This window comes from Penicillium mononematosum (genome assembly GCF_028829835.1).
Source record: "Penicillium mononematosum strain IBT 11891 chromosome Unknown utg000002l:1.0-8112719.0:1.0-8118358.0, whole genome shotgun sequence".
In the NCBI taxonomy this organism is placed as follows: Eukaryota; Fungi; Ascomycota; class Eurotiomycetes; order Eurotiales; family Aspergillaceae; genus Penicillium; species Penicillium mononematosum.
In genome coordinates, this window is record NW_026643272.1 from 4,078,614 (window position 1) to 4,096,644 (window position 18,031).

At 49.7% G+C, this 18,031-nt stretch overlaps 9 protein-coding genes across 9 annotated transcripts; 3 read left to right on the forward strand and 6 right to left on the reverse strand.

Annotated features, from left to right (window-relative positions):
* Window positions 1-94: 94 nt before the first annotated feature.
* N7519_003331 (BSD domain-containing protein) lies at window positions 95-1,358 on the forward strand (the record flags this gene model as incomplete). Its single annotated transcript, XM_057290109.1, has 2 exons — window positions 95-1,013; window positions 1,075-1,358. The coding sequence occupies 2 exons, from the start codon at window positions 95-97 to the stop codon at window positions 1,356-1,358; spliced, it is 1,203 nt and encodes a 400-aa protein (XP_057151311.1).
* A 540-nt stretch (window positions 1,359-1,898) lies between these two features.
* N7519_003332 (RanGTP-binding protein) lies at window positions 1,899-4,058 on the reverse strand (the record flags this gene model as incomplete). The annotated part of the gene is made up of 6 exons (XM_057290110.1): window positions 1,899-2,476; window positions 2,636-3,630; window positions 3,683-3,783; window positions 3,833-3,890; window positions 3,948-3,979; window positions 4,038-4,058. 6 exons carry the CDS (start codon window positions 4,056-4,058, stop codon window positions 1,899-1,901), a joined length of 1,785 nt encoding a protein of 594 aa, XP_057151312.1.
* A 445-nt stretch (window positions 4,059-4,503) lies between these two features.
* Window positions 4,504-6,758, forward strand: N7519_003333 (translation termination factor GTPase eRF3; the record flags this gene model as incomplete). Its single annotated transcript, XM_057290111.1, has 4 exons — window positions 4,504-5,311; window positions 5,368-5,528; window positions 5,570-6,589; window positions 6,646-6,758. 4 exons carry the CDS (start codon window positions 4,504-4,506, stop codon window positions 6,706-6,708), a joined length of 2,052 nt encoding a protein of 683 aa, XP_057151313.1. The 3' UTR covers window positions 6,709-6,758.
* Window positions 6,759-7,145: 387 nt separating this feature from the next.
* On the reverse strand, window positions 7,146-7,706 carry N7519_003334 (pre-rRNA-processing TSR2 family protein; the record flags this gene model as incomplete). Its single annotated transcript, XM_057290112.1, has 1 exon — window positions 7,146-7,706. The coding sequence occupies one exon, from the start codon at window positions 7,704-7,706 to the stop codon at window positions 7,146-7,148; it is 561 nt and encodes a 186-aa protein (XP_057151314.1).
* Window positions 7,707-8,254: 548 nt separating this feature from the next.
* On the reverse strand, window positions 8,255-8,809 carry N7519_003335 (uncharacterized protein; the record flags this gene model as incomplete). The annotated part of the gene is made up of 1 exon (XM_057290113.1): window positions 8,255-8,809. The coding sequence occupies one exon, from the start codon at window positions 8,807-8,809 to the stop codon at window positions 8,255-8,257; it is 555 nt and encodes a 184-aa protein (XP_057151315.1).
* A 1,694-nt stretch (window positions 8,810-10,503) lies between these two features.
* On the reverse strand, window positions 10,504-10,951 carry N7519_003336 (uncharacterized protein; the record flags this gene model as incomplete). Its single annotated transcript, XM_057290114.1, has 2 exons — window positions 10,504-10,754; window positions 10,834-10,951. The coding sequence occupies 2 exons, from the start codon at window positions 10,949-10,951 to the stop codon at window positions 10,504-10,506; spliced, it is 369 nt and encodes a 122-aa protein (XP_057151316.1).
* Window positions 10,952-11,320: 369 nt separating this feature from the next.
* N7519_003337 (uncharacterized protein) lies at window positions 11,321-12,363 on the reverse strand (the record flags this gene model as incomplete). The annotated part of the gene is made up of 2 exons (XM_057290115.1): window positions 11,321-11,668; window positions 11,707-12,363. 2 exons carry the CDS (start codon window positions 12,361-12,363, stop codon window positions 11,321-11,323), a joined length of 1,005 nt encoding a protein of 334 aa, XP_057151317.1.
* Window positions 12,364-13,727: 1,364 nt separating this feature from the next.
* On the forward strand, window positions 13,728-15,425 carry N7519_003338 (F-box protein; the record flags this gene model as incomplete). Its single annotated transcript, XM_057290116.1, has 3 exons — window positions 13,728-13,884; window positions 13,946-14,695; window positions 14,746-15,425. The coding sequence occupies 3 exons, from the start codon at window positions 13,728-13,730 to the stop codon at window positions 15,423-15,425; spliced, it is 1,587 nt and encodes a 528-aa protein (XP_057151318.1).
* Window positions 15,426-16,033: 608 nt separating this feature from the next.
* Window positions 16,034-17,674, reverse strand: N7519_003339 (flavin-containing monooxygenase; the record flags this gene model as incomplete). The annotated part of the gene is made up of 1 exon (XM_057290117.1): window positions 16,034-17,674. The coding sequence occupies one exon, from the start codon at window positions 17,672-17,674 to the stop codon at window positions 16,034-16,036; it is 1,641 nt and encodes a 546-aa protein (XP_057151319.1).
* Window positions 17,675-18,031: the final 357 nt, after the last annotated feature.

Genomic DNA, 18,031 nt, shown 5'->3' on the forward strand with positions numbered 1-18,031 from the left:
GATCGTCGCAAGCGGGGCGGTCGGCCCATGGACGAACGCGGAGCTGCATCCTTGTGCTTCGTCCTTCTCTTTTCCCTCTTGCAACTTCCCCATCATGGATATCGCCTACGATCACATCCAGGAGGAGGCATTTTCCCACAAAGAGGGAACCCCCTCCGACTCCAAGCCCCAGGAGTCCAACGCCAATCTCAACGATGAGCTACAGGAGACCTTCCGTGCCTTCTCCGCCAGTCCGTGGGGCTCCCGAATTGGAGGGCTATGGGACAATGTACGCAAGCAGGGAGAAACATACTACGAGGGTGCTCGCCAGGAGTATGCGGCCGCCAGCGAGGAAGCCGTGAAAGGATTTTCAGACCTTAGGGAAACAATCGCCGACCGGACAAAGGGGCTGTCTCTCAGCACAGCTGCTCTGACAGGCAGTGGCGACGGACAAAGTGACGACACCGCCACACCCAAGGCTGCCGCAGAAGGAGCAGAATCTAGCGACAAGGGACAAAGTGAAGGCGCTGGCGCCAGTGGAGAAAGCTTTATTACCCGGTTGAAGGCGGAAGCCGCTCGGCGGCTGAAGGAGATTGAGAAGGCAGAGGAAGCAGCCGATGAAGCGATCCTGCGATTTGGAATGAACATCGGCCAGAAGCTGCGTGAAGCCGTGAGCATTTTGCCGCCCGATACGGATGAGGCTGGCAAGCTTCTCTTCGAGAGCAAGGATGCCGAAGGAAAGCGGGTCATTCATGCAACACGGTTCGAGGCACAACTGCACGTTATTCATTCGAACTTGGAAAGCTTCAGCAAGGACCCGGTCAGCGACGAGTGGCCTTCGTTCAAAAAGGAGTTCAATGTCGAAGTTAAGACGGATGAGATCGCTGCCGATTTGGAGAAATACCCCGAGCTCCGTTCGGCCATGGAGAAGCTCGTGCCGGAGAAGGTGGAATACGGGGAATTCTGGACTCGTTACTATTTCCTGCGTCTCGTCGTAGAGACCGAGGAGAAGAAGCGCAAGGAACTTTTGAAGGGTATATTGAACCCATCAATCCGGTGATTTTGTTTCCAGTTCTAACCAGTTCTACTCTACAGGTGCCAATGCCGAAGACGAAGAAGAAGTCGGCTGGGACGACGACTCTGACTCTGAGTCTCAGTCTCCCTCTACTCCACAGGTCCGCTCTGGTTCCCAGACTCTCGCTCCCACCAAAGAAACCCAGAAAGCTGAGCCTCGCCGGTCAAACGACCTACAATCTCAAGCCGACAGCGAATCAAGCTACGACGTTGTGAGTGGCACTGCTAGCCGCACACCCGGTAGCCCCAAGGAAAAGAGTCCCACCGCTGCGAAGGCGGATGACAGCGATGAAGATTGGGAGTAACTCCCTTGCTCTTTTCAAGGACGCATCGGCAAGAGGATCCAAGTTGGTTCCGAGGGCGCCTGTCTATACCATATACCCCCTGAAGAGCGTGGTCTTGCTACTGCGTGCGCCAGCTTAAACACGGCCAATTGCCCCCTGAAGAATCTGCTTTGGTTGGAGTTTAGGAATGTCGGGTCTTTTTATTTTTGGCGTTTCGGGCTTTTTTCTCTCCTTCTATTCCCAGCTCTGTTTTCTGCAACTTGCTTTCAGCGAGCGATGTTATCTGTCTATGCGGTTGATATCTGAATACACGTCATTCCTTCTATCTACATAGTATCCTAACACGGGGAATCTGACTATTTAAGCTCTTAAGTAGACCATTAGCCCACATTCGAGGGCGGCTAGGGTTGATGACATCCGCCGAACAATTTAACATCTAGTGAAGGATTCATCTGTAAGGCCGAGGCAAAAAGAAAACAATCTTGTAATGCACTCGCTATCTCATAATCATGATCATAATACATGTATGTACAAGGCATGAATTTCCCATTCATTTCCCATTCAATCTGCCCTGCCAGACCCTACATCTCCATCATCCAGAGACCTACCTATCTTTTTCGAAAGGGGCGACTCAGTATACGCAGGCCTCATACCACGCTGACCAACTGGACGTACATTCGGCGAGCCTTTGCGCACCGGTGTCTCCGGCGTACTCTCTCTAGAACGAAGATGGAAGCCCTGCGGCCGCCCACTAGGCGAGTAAGGATCGCCGCCGTATTGGTGGGGACTACCGGGCTCCCAGCCGTACTGGTAATCCTCGCCGCGGTGTTTGACAGGGCTTTCATTGTAGGGGTCCCAGCCAACGCGACGACGGGCCTCGGAGCGGAGCCGCTGGCGGTGCTGTTCGTCGCCGCCAGCGCCGGTGGTGGAGGACTCTTCCAGGAAGAAGTTGAGGAGCTCGTCGCTGATGGATAGGTGGGATTGTTGTTGGAATTGTTGGAGGGATGTTAGACGGAGCAGAGTTTCGAGGAGGGATAGGGAGGTGCGGATGTTCTCGAAGTGAGGGTTGGAGACTGTTGTTGCGGCGGCAGCGGACAAGAATGACTGATTTAGGGGAGAGGGGAGTGAGACGAATGTCCCTTCTCATTAAGCGATAGCTTGGCCATCATGTTTGGGTCGATGGAGGGTTCGGATGGGGATGCCTCGGGATTTTCAGCTTCCGACTCGGTATCGGAGCTTTCGTCTTCGTTATAGACCTCAAATGCGATCCATTCTGGGTCCAGTCCCGGGAGGCAGACGCCATTCTTCGGGTATGGAGTCTTCATGTAAATGATCGAAACTGCTTGTTTCCCGATTGTACTCTCCGTTCAGCTGTGCATCGAGTTGAGCTTGCTCCTCGTCCTCTGGTTCCTCCTCGGATTCTGCTTGAGGGAAGTCCTCCTCTACCTCCTCGCGTTCCATCATGCGCCGTGGCGGGAGAGCATTTAGGTCCCGTTTCAACAGCAGCACTGGGTTGTTTGTTTCGCCCTCTGTGCTGATATTGAGGATTCTCCCGGTGTCTGCGTAGAAGATTTTTGAGATTTGATGAATAGGAAGAATCTCCCGGATTCCTGCCGTGGAAACGCCTTCGTAGTTCTGGGGCTGTGGATCATTTTCGTCGATTGTGTGGACTCGGCCATCATCTAGGTCTTCGATGATCAGGACTTGGTAAGCGTACTCATCGGCCCCCGCTGGTCCTGGAAGCTTCGTTCGCGGGCGTTGGCCTGGAGACTGCAATGAAGCTATTGGGACGCGACGCAGCTTCAAACGCGCCTTGTGCATGACTTCCTTCCACGTGGCCTCGCGGACCGATTCTTCATCATGGGGTCGCAAGTGACTGGCAAATAGCATGTACATCGATAAGGTAAAAGTCGGCCCTACTTGGACTGCCTGAGATGGGGACATTGAATATTGTGTATCCCCTGCTGTGAGAAATGTGCTGGCTTGGAGGAGCCGGGATGGCGATACCGTTGCGGGCAAGTTAGTGGATAACTTTGCCCCAGAGGTAGTGATGGCCAGATTCATCAATGGCACTGCATCTTCAATTCGAGCCAACAGCTTCTTGATATCTTTGATAATAAGCTTGATCTCTTTCTCACTGTTTGCCTGGTCTTTGGGCGAGCTTGCTCCTTTGCGTCTCAATTCCTCAGATGCCGCGGCTTTTCCAAGCCGCTGTCCTAGAGCCTGAATGTCCCATCTCAGAGACTTCGTGAGGGCGACGGCAGATTCCAATGACGTATTTCCTCGAGCAGCACTAGGCCAATTGTGAGCTTTCTGATTATCCAACCCAGTGTCTGGTGACTCACATCAATTCAATCATGTCAATAGCTGGGGCTATGACCTGTATCTTGCTTTCTAGGCGTTGTTGCAAGGAGACCAGCTCATCTCGGTCTTCGCTTTTGACATTCTGAACCGATCAGCGCTGACTTCTTCCTGTAGTCGAAAAAAACACTTACTTTGAGCAAGCGCGACGACTGGCGCATTGCATAACTGGCAGTTATCGCAATTCCCGACCTGCGTGACAGCCTTTAGCATTGAATGGTGTTGTCCTTCTGTTGTTATCAAGCATACCGAATAGCATAATTCATTGCCTGTCGGGTGAGCTGTATGCAATGAACGGATTAGCTCCTCGCCCCACGACCGGTAATATATGAGACAAACCCCAGTTAGAAAAGTATCCATTGTGTTTCAAGTTAAAGGCCAATGGCCCTTAAATTTGTAGGGTAGATCGTATTGACGGGCGATATAAAAGGCCCCTGAGCAATAAACCACCGGACATGGAGGGGTGCTTATCGATAAGAGAATGAAAGCTCAAAGAAGATAAAACTGCCCGACACTTGTGCTTTTAACCTTAGAAGAGAGACAACGTAGTGAGATCTGATAATTAGAAAAAGTCATAATCATAAGCAAACAGAATGATTTCTTCAAAAAAGTTCATTCACTTTCTCACACAATGGAGGAAGACTATGCAATATCATATCACGTGAAAAAAATTATCGCGGGGTCTTAGTCATTCACCTGTGCAAAATCAAAAGGCACGCCCCTCTTATTGACCCAACCTGTATCTGTCCAAATCCGTCTTGGTTTGGTATTTTCGTGTTAATTCGACCTTGGATCTTATTTCACGATGTCAAACCAAACACCTGAATCCTGGGAGGATGAGCTTTCCCGACAGGCTGAGGGCGTCAACCTGAACGCACAATCTCGCCCCCAGCCCCAGGCACCCTCATTCCAACCTGGCGCCGCCTCTTTCACGCCTGGAGCCTCTTCCTTCGTTCCCGGACAGCCGTACCAACAGTATGCTGGCTATCCCCAGCAGGGATACCCTCAGTATGGCCAACAACAGGCCTATGGTGGATACCAGCAAGCCTACGGCCAATACAATGCCTATGCCCAGCAGCCTGGTGGCTTCGGCCAGTACAACAATGGACCACAGCAATACGGTGGCTACAACCAGCAACCTCGTCAGAATGCGCCTGTGGCGGCACAACAGCAACCCCGGGCTGCAGCACCGGCTCAGTCCGCTCCCAAGCCCGCATCGAATGCCGCCCCGCCCAAGACTAAGGTTCTGTCTATCGGCGCCACCTCCTCCGGTGCTGCCCCCAAGACCAAGGTCCTTTCGATCGGCACTCCTACCCCGGCAGCCAAGCCTGCTGACAAGCCTGCTGACACCACCCCCAAGGAGGCCAATGGTGATACCAAGGGCACCGCGGCTGCTGAGGCAGGCTCAAAGGTGGCGGCCACCAAGGGCCTCGACAAGACCGACAAGGCCGCTGCTACTGGCAAGTCTTCTCCCACGCCATCTTCTGGTCGCTCTAGCCCCGGACGTTCCAGCCCAGCCCGCGGCGAGGCAGCCAAGCAAGCTCGCGAGGCCAATGCCGTCGCAAAGTCACAACAGGCTGATGTTGATGAGGCAACCCTGAAGGAAATTTACGGTGAGCGGAGAGAGCACGTCAACGTCGTCTTCATCGGTCACGTCGACGCTGGCAAGTCCACCTGGGAGGTTCCCTCCTGCATGCCACCGGCATGGTCGATGAGCGTACACTGGAAAAATACAAGAAGGAGGCCAAGGACGCTGGTCGAGAGACCTGGTACCTCTCGTGGGCTCTTGATCTGACCCAGGAGGAACGTTCCAAGGGTAAGACAGTTGAGGTTGGCCGTGCCTTCTTCAAGGTCAACATCCCCACCCGGAGGGTGATATCGAGCGTCAGTTCTCCATCTTGGACGCGCCTGGTCACAAGTCCTATGTTCCTCATATGATTGGTGGTGCATCTCAGGCCGATCTCGGTTGTTTGGTTATCTCTGCTCGTAAGGGTGAGTACGAGACTGGATTCGAGAAAGGTGGCCAGACTCGCGAGCACGCACTTCTTGCGCGCAACACTGGAGTTAGCAAGTTGGTGCTTGTTGTTAACAAGATGGACGACCCCACTGTCGAATGGAGCAAGGCCCGTTTCGATGAATGTACCATCAAGGTCACCAAGTTCCTGGAAGCTCTGGGCTACAAGAAGTCGGACATCTTCTGCATGCCTATCTCTGCCCAGCGCACTATCGGTATCAAGGACCGAATTCCCAAAGATGTGTGCGATTGGTACGACGGTCCGTCGCTGCTTGAGTACCTGACTGCGTTCGAGCTCCCTGAGCGTAAGGTCAACGCGCCGTTCATGATGCCAATCAGCGCCAAGTACCGTGACATGGGTACCATGGCAGAGGGTCGCATTGAGTCCGGTATCATTAAGAAGAACGGTACTTACCTCATGATGCCTAACCGCGAGGAGGTTCAGATCTCAGCGATGTACGGTGAAACAGAAGAAGAGATTCCGACTGCCAAGGTTGGTGATCAGATTCGTCTGCGTCTCCGTGGTATCGAAGAAGAGGATTTCTTCCCCGGTTTCGTGCTCTGCTCACCTAAGCGCCCCGTTCACTGCGTGTCTGCTTTCGAGGCTAAGATTCGTATCTTGGATCTGAAGAGCATTCTGACCGCCGGTTTCAACTGTGTCCTGCACGTTCACTCCGCTGTTGAGGAGGTTACCTTCGCCTCCCTTCTTCACAAGCTCGAGCCCGGCACCGGCCGCAAGAGCAAGCGCCCTCCCCAGTTCGCCAGCAAGGGCCAGACCATTATTGCCCGTCTCGAGGTTACCAGCACCGCTGGTGCGGTTTGTGTCGAGACGTACGATGAATACAACCAATTAGGTCGTTTCACCCTGCGTGACCAGGTATGTCTTCTTCGCACTCCTAATATTTTGTTCATCTGCTAACCTATCGCTTTTAGGGTCAAACCATTGCTATTGGTATGATCACCAAGCTCATCACTTCCGAGACCGAGGCCCAGTAAAGTGCTTTTGCCACCGAGGATACCTGAATGTCCATATTCTCAAAAGTACAACCACAAAAGAATAACGATGTCAGCGATGTGCTTGCGAGAACCTCTGAACAGGGAGGTACGGGTGGGCAGAGGTCGCGTAATGATACCACAGACAGTCCGCAACTGACGATGATGAACATTTCCTTTTCCACGTTCTTTTCTTTACATAGACTTTGCTGTATCTATGAATCCAAGCGGTTGAAACGTGTACGGGTTCTTGGGTTATCTCCAGCCACATAGAGGGTAGCACACGCAAGCCAGATCTGACAGACGATCAATTCTTGGTAATAAATGCATCTATCCATGGATGTAACATGTAACTAGAGAAGGATATCTTTCCAAGGGCTTCCCGTTATCACAGAAGCGAACGGGAAATAAAACGAAACATATTCAACAAAAGCCCAAATCTACCTCTTCTTTCCAACAACCTTCGTAAACCCATCATCATCAATCTCAGGCTCAGCCCGCTCCCTAGGAGCCCGCACCAAGTTCGGTGCATCACCCATCTCAACATCCCCTTCCTCACTCTCATCCGTCTCCTGATCCTCATCCGCAGCCTCAACCCTCTGGAACTGAACCGCAGCAGAGCGATTCTGACTCTTCTTCTGGAATTTCTCCAACATCTGCTGGATAGTGCCGAACTCTCCGCGATCCGTCTGCGCCTTAAGCTCCATGATCAGGTCCGCAACGTCCGCAGCGCTCTCGTCGTCCACCGCCACGTCGAACTCGTCGTTCATCACTTGGATAAGTACTTCCTCCAGGTCCACGGCGTCGGTCTCGGGTCTATCGGCCAGCATGTCGGAAATTGCACCGCAAAGCCAGTCCCGCTTTTCGCTTGAGTTCGGGCCGCCCCAGTTTGACTGCACGGCTAGTGAGAGCGCCGGCCAATTGTTGAGTGTGAGGGTGATGGCTAGGTCGAGGTGAGAGGCGGCGTCTGTGGCCGGTTGGATCGTTGAAGGTGTCGACATTTTGGTGGGATATGTTTATATGGTTGTTGGACCTTGGACCTGGCGTGGGGTTGCGATTCTTTTTTGTGTACGGTTGAGTACCCCGCGGGTCTCGGTGGAGAAAAATATTTGCTGATGGAGTGGGAAAGCTTGGTTTGGGTGGTAATGACGGAACCGGCGATTTGTCTTCTTTCGAGCTTCTCCGCGACCAGTGTATAGTAGTACAATTGGGTTCTCTTAATGCTATGTTATGTATCTTGAAATTTTTTAAAAATAAGATCCGATTAGATATGATAAGGTCAGGTGACCACAGCTCTTGGCATTCCTACGCCGCTCTGCGGGGCACAAGTCTGATTCTCTCTACTTATAGTATCGAATTAAGCAAAACCGGGCGGCCCAACTTGAAGTCGGGAAGTAGGGTTTATTGATATCCAATACTAGTAAGCTAAAATACAAATCCCTAGAGCTTAGGAAATAATAAGAATGTGATGTTCTTCCTCTGTCTCATTCACTTCTGTGGCCTTCTTCCCAGCCCTTCGGAGGAGCACGTAAACCTTCACCGGGCTAACTTAGCAAGAGACGGACGTTGAGTGGCGTGTCATTTTACGCGGCGAGAGGGACTTGCGAGCCCGTCGACCGATGGATTTTAGCCACTCGCGGCCTCTACCACGAACTTCTTGGTCCTCACATAGACGTTGCTGGTAAAACATCCGAACTGTGCTCATGAAATCTCCAATGGCAGAGATTATAGCAGTTGTCTCATGCTCCTGTTTGTCAGCTTCCAAACAGGTCGCGATCAAATAATGCAGTGGTCGGTAAAAAGGTGGGCCTTGCTCTCTCAAGCAAGGAGTTTCAAAATAACCGGAAAGGGAGTTGTACATCTTCTTCCAACGTGCCTCCAAATCGGGTATTGGCATTGTCTCCAGTTTATGTTCAATCCATAAAACCCGGTTCCACATGATGCAAATCTCCTTACCAGGAGCAGGAAGGTCAAACAACTCGAGAATGTAGTCTGCGAGAAGGGCTGCCTCCCACCTAAAGCGTATGGCCGCTTCAAACATCGGCGCGTTTTCCTGGAACTCGCCACGCTCGAAGAATCCACGGAGCGTGCCTCCAAAGCCCATCTCCTTACCACGATCCCATCCACCAGATCGCTCATGCAGTCATAAGAAAGACCCTGGCTTCAAGCCCAATGCTGGCAACTCCATGAAAAGGTCTGGAGAGATTGTGGTCGGTCCACTTGCGAATGTGTCTCTCCGACTGATCAATGGAACTGTCCCAGTCTTCTTTCTTAGGTTTCTTGTCGTCTCCCTTCTTGACTGTCTTGCCGGGTTTCTTGCATTCGACAAAAAGACACTTGTGTCTTGAGTAGCAAAGATAAGCAGTAGAAATGGCGCCCTCATGTCATTTAACCAATTCAGAGGCCAGATTTGCCTCCGCAAGAAACTGGTCGATCATGTCACTCGAGCGAACCGTAGTGACTGGGGTGATTTTGTGTTGATTTTGATCTAACATATCGCGATCAAGGCAGACTTTCGAATCCTCGTATGGGTTCCCGTGAAGGTGTTCCGTACCTCTGCACCCATGTTTCTCGAGTTTTTCTCTGATATAGATATATCCACAACCCTCAGATTTGGAACAAGGATTGAGGGTGGAGAGATTAATGTTGGCGGGGACGAGAACAAGCAGGGTGGAAAGACTGTGTTGATAGACTAACAGAAGACCGGGGAGGAAGAGAGAGGGAGGAAGAGAGAGGGAGAAAGAGAGAGAGAGAGAGAGAGAGGAAGGAGGGAACTCCTGTAAACAAGCAGGCATTATAGCCTGATAAACCAGGAAGCCACCTAGGTCGCGTGACCAGTCTCCAACAATTAATGATGTGACATTTGCAGATTTGGAAAGTTGAACGAAGGAAGTGAGGGAACTGATAGATTGAAGCTTTCGAGAAGGGTGTTCTCACATTGTGAACGGCAGCAGTGGCGACTTGGTGCTCACTCATTACCGTTTCCAAGGGAGGACTGCCGCTATGATGTGAATATATGCAGGATGATTAAATGTAGAAAAGGGCCAAATCTCAAAACAAAGCAACCTTGCGATGTGTATAAGATGAAAGTAGGTGAGCGAAGGAACTGAGGTAGCTGAGATATATCTAAAAAAGATTACCTAAGGAGAATTTCGAAAAAGACCGCTAAAAAGACATATAAAAAGACTATCGGAGAAGACTACCTGAGAAGACTACTAAGAAGATTATTGTGGCTTGTAGGGTTCTAAAAATCTACCCTGATAAGAAAGATTAAGGTAAGAAAAGGTTAGGATATAGTACACGTACACTAATGAAAAGGCTCTTCAAGCCTTTATGTGGCTTAAACATTCAATCCTTAAATACGGCTGACAACCTGACCACCGGACGAGGCTCCCACGGCCTATCCGCTCCTAACCCGATAAACTACGCAATATAAGCTATGAAAACAACTCAACAAACCAATAGGCAGAACCGATGGCAGAATGCTTTAGAACTCCTAAATCATATCAGTGCCTTTTACCTGAACCTGAATCTCAACCGGCGACTCGGTGAGACAGCCGGCCGCATCATGCGTCGCATCCCACTCTCCAACCTCAGCGTTAAGGACTCTTTTTCAGTCGGTTACTCTGAACTCCACCGTCTAGGTACAGCAGTTCCTGTCGCAACTCATAGCCCCTCCATTTGGGAATAAGGAAGGCCAAGCATAGTAATAGATGCCGCAGGCAAGAAGACTACGTAATTTCCGTTAGTAATAATAGAGTAGTAGCAGTCTAGAAGGGTAGACCAAGTTTGGTTGACTTATATTCCAATTCCTGTCACGGCATACGTTGCATACCAAAAGCTGACATCACCAGCATACTGTGCACCTGTGGGCGGATGCATGACAAGGAGGCAGAGCTGGACTAGGATATTAAACAGAATCACGAAGTTCCAGGCCTTGAATTCGGGTTCGGGCAGGTTCGCTTTACTTCGGCGCCAGCGAACAACGTAGATACCAAGAGCCATTGCAAAGTTAAAGGCAGCAGACGGGATGATGTTCAAATAATTGACTATTCAGTATTGGCATTGCAAGAACATCTGACTGGCTTCTAACGGGAAAGTAGAAAGAAGGAAAGAAAAGGAACATACCGAAAGTGAAAGAATCTCCAGCAGGGACGGCTAGGATCATCAGCACGGCCAGAGAGCAAATTATAACGTACGGGCCCAAGGTCGTGCCGAACGGCTTAGTCGAGACCCAGAACGTCATGAGAGGTAGAACTCCCCGTCGGCCGCATTCTCTGATCCGTCGAGATAGGCCGATTATCACGGCTATCATGTTACCAAAGGAAGCTAAGGCAATGAGGAAGTTGAGGCCAACAACAGGAGTGGACCTGGTGGGAGACCGACCATATGGAATCCGACTCTGGAGTAAAATGCGTCACAGTAAGCAGAAAACCAAAGGGAATTCGTCATCGGTGTCCAGGTCTGTGTATAATATCCTCGCCAAAAGCACCAAGGCTTCAACTCTTATGCACTACAAGTGGGGAAGGTATCGCGCAATGATTGAGTCTCCATAATCTCTGTCGGAGTCAAAATCTTTATATCAGTGAAATGCATGTGTATTCAAGTGGATACTTCACGATATATAAGGTTCAACTTGCCTAGTGATCCCTGCTATTTCAGCGTTTTCTATTCCAACGTCAATCGCCAGCAAGTTCCCGCCGGTGACCGTCCCATTCGGCGCCACCCCAGCATAAGTTGTACCGAACAGCGTGCGACTATGCCTCCCCTTACCAAACGCAAGGCTCGATGGGGTCACCACAGATGGCGTACTAGACGCATTCGCCACAACAATCTCCTCTCCATCAAAATTGATCCGGAAAATCGTGTTATCGGCGTTGCCCGCAACCCAGACATCACCTGTCTCATAGTCATAGGCCAGGTCATCGGCATAGAACCCATGAGCCAATGTGATATATTTTCCCTTCGCGCGGAAACAGGATCAATAGCAACCCGATTCACCGCTGTTGTTTTGCTGTTGTCATAATAAAGGAGACTTTCGGTCGTAGTAGTGACTGTGCGGATCCCGTTGAGTCCAATCGCCCCGGTGGCTTTCATTGATTCATGCTCAAGAACAACTTCGTAATCGCCTGTCCTGACATCGAGACGGTATACACAGCCTGCCAAGCTGTCGGCAATCAAAATGGCACCCGTTTTATTCAAAATTGTCATTCCATTGAGAAACTGAGCTTCTACCAAGTCGACGATTTTCTCGGCTGTAGGATGGTTTTTATCGAAAATTTGGACACTCCAAACCGACCAGGTACCGGGGACTAGTTTTGTCATGGAGAAGTTGCCGACAATTACAGCGAATGTGTTTGGGGCGTATTCAGTAATTCCCATCAGCCCGGTTGCGTTGGGAAAATGATAGATCAGGCTGGCGTAGGCACTAGCATGAGGCCTGGCTGGGAGGATGATTTGATACAGTAAAGGTGTGTCCGCGCGAGTGACTAAAATGCTCTCATGGCCAACGGCGAGATTCTCGAGGTATGCGCCACTGGGGAATTGGTAAACTGCGGTTATAACTGGATTTACAGCGCTTGTTGGCGTACAAGAAACCAAGGTGGCCACGAAGAGGAAGAAAGTTGGGATGAGCATAGAGGATATTGGAGATAGCATGTTTGAATGGGAGGAAAGATTTGATTTTGAGAAACTTCACGGAGGACAAACAAGGTTTTTAAGACATTCTTGTTCAGTCAGACTAATTGACTCATATTCATCTGTCAGATCGCATCAAGAGTGGGGGCTGCGTTCTATAGGGCCAAAACGCTGCATCGGGTCCCCGACAAATGATTTAGACAGTACACACTACAGATGAGATGCCAAAAAAAAAAAAAGAAATCAAATTAAAATCTGCATAAGCGTTAAATGGATAAGCGGGCAAATCGATCTGAATTATAATCTTTTGATATTCCAGAACTTGATCAAGTATCTTAATTCTCTGTCCAGTTAGCGATCACTCGAGGCGCAGTGATATAAACGTATTTTCAATGCATAAATGTATTCTACTATCTAAAACTAAATAAAAGAAAAATCTATTGAGCCCTGATAACGCGATGATCATGACATGATCTCCAACGGATCTCCCATCCGTTCATGAATAGATGGACAGATGTGATGGAGTTTAGATATTTTAGACAGCTCGTTTTCCCTCTCTCCCGTCCATATAGAGCCAAATATCTCACACCCCATTGTCCTTTTATTCCAGCGAGGGCAGCGGAACCCTGAATTTGCGTCCAAAAGTTCATTTTGAAAGGCTTGACTGATAATACGCGGAGTTGAAGGTTTTTCGCGGAAAGTGAATTGACCAATGATTTTCTTTCGGAGAGGCCAAGGGTGCTCGGCGAATGTGAGCTCTTTGATAGATTATACAGATTGATGTAGAGTGAGATGTCACGAAAAATGAATATTGTATCCTTAGATTTGTGTTCGATTCAAGTTTCGGAATGAACAAGAAGAAGTAGAAGTCAGAAACGATCGAGGGCTATACTTATTAAAAACCCACCGTTTGAATTGGGGGTCGGAGTACCCTTGATCATACGCCCATACGTTCCACGTCCCCATCGAAGTCAAACTAGATAGTCTTTCTAGGAGCCGGTTCGCAACCCTTTCCGATTCGAATTTGGAATAATATCCATCCACGCCTATTAGTAGACCGAGTAGTATCCCATAAACCCCACCCTGGGACCGACCCGCCACTAAAACGGGTCACCATCTTCTAAGGTTCGTCATGAAATTAAGTTTAAAACCTTAAGTTCTCTTTAAGTATCTTTGTGCTTCAAGTTTAGCGCATGGGAGTGAAGTTAGAAATAAAGGAATTTCTACGCGTTTCAACTAGTATATTTCGAGTATTCCGTAAAGCGTTCATGCCGGATGGGTAGGAGGTTGCCCAGGTGGGGCGCCCGTACACACCAACTGACGCTAACGCTAATCCCCCCCGATTTTCTAATGACTTTGTTGTCAACCCACTTTGCCCCTCCACCATGTTACCAGTGCACCAGCGCACCAAAATGACTTCGATTGGCCAGAGCATTGCTCTCCCTTTGGAGCTGTGGCGAGAAATTACATCCCGTCTACCGAATCGCGATATCAAGTCCATGCGCCTCGCCTCTAAACAATTCTCCAATACAGTGGAACTGCGTCTCCAGCGAGTGTTTGTCGGCCAACCCCTTGAATATCGAAATCTTTCGTGCTGTCGCAGACCATGAGAAGTTCCGGCACCAGGTCACAGAGATCGTCTGGGACGATGCCCGACTTCCCAGGGGCCCGCGAACACGCAGCGGACTCCCTGGCTGGGAGAATAAAATGGTATCAGACGAGGAAACCAGTGATAACGAGATTGAGATTCGTCGCTTTCGCGGAAACTGGGAGCTAGACTGGCCTCGCGAATATAGCGACGATGACGACGATGAGGATGACGAGGATGATGAGGGAGCAGGCGACCCTGCCAATCAGCTACGGAGAAGTACAAAATTCAAAAGCAAAGATTGTCCTGTGTGGTTCAAGGCCGCATGCGCTGCGAGTGTCGAGGATACTTTCTGGCGCCAAGCCGGTGACGACGGGATAGACGATGAAGATCCGGATTACAAGACTATAAGAAAGCTGGGCTCGATCGGGCCTCCGCTGAGTGAGTGTTGGGAGTTTTATCGGGCTTTGATCCGGCAACAAGACGATGTCCTGGCTGGGAAATTTGACGAAGAAGCATTCATTCAAGGTATAAAACAATTCCCTGCACTTAAGAAAGTGACGGTCACGCCTGCAGCCCATGGTGTTCTTTTCGCCCCGCTTTATCAAACTCCTATGATCCGATCCTTCCCGCAAGGATTCAATTATCCCATCCCCCGCGGATGGCCACTTCCTGGCCACGAACAACCAGAGGAGGTACATTCGCTTCCTTGGAAAAAGCTCAACGAAGTGCAGAAAAAAAAAGTTTCACGGATTCTACATTGTGGTACGCGTGCTTGCCCAACAAAAAAAATGATGTGATCGAGCTCAGTCTAGATTCTCGCCTACCTCGCACGGGGATTAACTGTACGATCCTCGATGATCCTTGCGAGGAACACGATCACTTGGTCACGCTGCTCAAGAAACCGGGCTTCCGTCACCTCGATCTTGCTTTCACTCTCGCCGGGACGTGGCAATCTTTTCCCCGTGACAGGCTTTATAAGGCGTTGAGCGAAGCAGGCGATCTGGAGGAGATCAGCCTCGCTACCACAGGGATAGACGCCGAAAACGAACACAAGAATCTGCACAGTATCACGCCTATCCCCTTGAAGAGCATATTTCCCATTGAGAATTGGCCCAAACTCCGACACTTTGAGCTATCACGTTTCATAGTCAGCCAATCCGACGTCATATCGTTCCTTTCAGAACTACCTGAAACTGTACGATCTGTGAACTTGAGCTTTTTGAAGTTCGTGGACAACGAAAATCATTGGTGTTCTTTTCTTGTGGAGATGCGCGAACAGATTCGGGAAAGCCGTCTCTGGTCAGATCGCCGGCGAAGTGTCACCATCGGCTGCGATCAAGACATATCTCTCCCGGGGCGTGCAAATTGGATTAGAAAGGAGGTAGACGAATTCTTATACGACAACGGAGAAAACCCGTTCTTTGACCCTCCAATGGATATGGTGAGGACCGGATATGGAACCGAGAAAGATGCATTGGACCTCAACAACTAGTCTTCTCTGTTTACTCCAACACATCCCAGAAATATAGGCCCCCATGAAATTTTTCCTTTGCCCTCAGTGGAAATGTACATTGGAAAGAAGGGAGTCTTGAATAGACCGCCAGTAAGATGTATGAATATGGCTGCGTGGATGGGTTGTTAGGTGGGGGGAGTTACAAATATCCCCTTCAATTTGGGATCGGCCCCGATGACCTTTATAAATTTGATGAGACCGGTTTCGCGATGGGATTAACAGCAACCCCGAAGGTTATTACGAGAAGTGAATACTACGGTCGCGATCCATTTTACAACCTGGAAATCGTGAGTGGGTGACGGTGATCGAGTGTAATGCTTCCGCATGGGCGCTTCCTCCGTGCATGATTTCTAAAGGCAGTATTGCAGTCGGTGTGACAGCAATAACGATCCTACTCAATCGCACGCTTAAAGTTCAATTACCAACGGTGGCAAGTTTGTCGTGGCTGAGGTCACTAGTGGTTATTTGCTAGTTCAAGTAATATTGTGACTTGGGTACAGAAAAAGCATGGTCTCATCCTAACTTCTGACACACCACTTTGGCCTTGGTACAAGTCTCCTAGAAGTAAAATACCTCCCCGAAATGACCTATTCACTAAATCTGAAATGTGGATAACCCCGGCTTTCCTCCTCCGAACACCACTGGCGAACTTGGATGTTAGTGCCAAAGTATCGAGGGATTGTTCTTTTCTGTTTCCCAGGAACATTGTGGTTGACGCCGGTCTGCCAAGAGTCGACGTTGAGAGCCAAAAGACCTTTGCCGACTTCATTGCAATGTTTCGTCCACTCGAGCTCGCCTTCCTCGTCCGCCATTTCATAGGTAAAACCCCTTTCTGACATGTATTTGATGAGTTGATGAACCCAGTTCACAGCAGACTCAATGGAGTTTGGAAGATTTCCAGCAGCGTGATGGGGTCCGAGCACGGTGAACATGTTTGGGAAACCAGAGACATTCAATCCAAGATAGCTTTTGGGTCCGTCTGACCATTTTTCTTTCAATTTCAAGCCGTTCTCCCCTTGATAATCGATATCCTCGTATGCACCGATGACAGGGTTAAAGCCAGTGGCGTAAATCAAAATATCAAACTCGAGATCCTCCTCGCTGGTCTTGATGCCTTTCTCCGTGATTTTCTCTATTGGAGTCTCCTTGAGATCGACCAGTCGTACATTTTCCTGATTGTAGATTTCGAAGTAATTTGTCTCGAGAGAAACCCTGCGCGTGCCAAATCCGTGAGACCTGGGAATCAGCTTTTCGGCCGTAGCGGGATTATTGACGCGCTGCCGAATTTTGTTGGCCACCCACGCGCTATATTCATCATTCGCCGCTTGGTTTCGGTAAAGATCCTTGAAGTTTCCGACCCATTTAACTAGACCAGGCTGGCTGTATAGGGATTCCCAGAATGCCTCCCGTTCTTCTTTCGGAATATCAAAAGTATTGCGTGGGTCCGGCCCGAAATGAAAACCTTGCGGACTTGCTTTACAGGCAGCATGAATATCTGTATACCTCCTTCGAATATCAGCCATGTCTTCAGCCGAAAGAGCTTTGTTGCGCATGGGAACAGCCCAGTTGGCAGTGCGTTGGAATATCGTGAATTGCTTCGCTGTCTTTGCGACCTCCTGAGCGATCTGCACGCCAGTGGCCCCTGTTCCAATAAGGCCCACCCTTTTGCCCTCAAAGATCACTTCTTCCTTCGGCCATCGTGAGCTGTGGCACGCGAGACCTTTATAATCACTCACACCTGGGATATTTGGCAGGGTGTGAGCCGTCAGGGGTCCGAGGGCATTGATCAAAAATCGAGATGTGTAACAATGACCAGTCGTATCTGTCAACAGCCAGAACCGGGAAGATTCTTGCCAATAGGCTGATTTGATTTCCGTATCGAACTGAAAGGCGTCCTGGATTCCAGTCTGATCGACCAAGAAGTTGATATATTCTTCTGTGTCTTTTTGTGCCGAAAAGTGTTCCTTCCAGTCCCACCCGTCCAGGATCTTTCGATCGAAGGTGAATCCATATATATAGCTTTCACAATCAAAGCGTGCTCCGGGATAGCGATTCCAGTACCAAACTCCACCTGGACTGGTCCCTCTCTCGATCACCTTCGTTCGTAGCCCAAGCTCTTTCATGCGGACAGCAGAGAAGATGCCTGACATCCCTGCCCCGATAATGAGAACATCATATTCCGGTTGCTCTTTTTCACTGACAACTTCTGAGGCGTTGCTTTTATCCATAGTAAAACACTTGACTGGTGATGGTCGAACAACAAACTGATTTCGCACAATAAAAGATTGGGAATGCTTTGTATCGGAGACTCCATTCTTGTTGGGAAGACATAACTTATATTCATTGGTGAAGACACTCCGGTACAAGTCTCTTCGCGGAGCTTCACTCAACCTCGATCTGGAAGTTCAGATTGGCTTTAACCATGGGGTGCACTCGTGAGACCTCCGGAAGAGGCTACATGCCTTTGAAAGGTGGTCCATCCACACCGGAGCGGGGTCCGGCTGGGGACTGTAGCTGTGATAAGGCAATAGGGTAATAGCTAGTACGTTAGGTATGACCGTATTTGGATCACAGTAATCGATCGG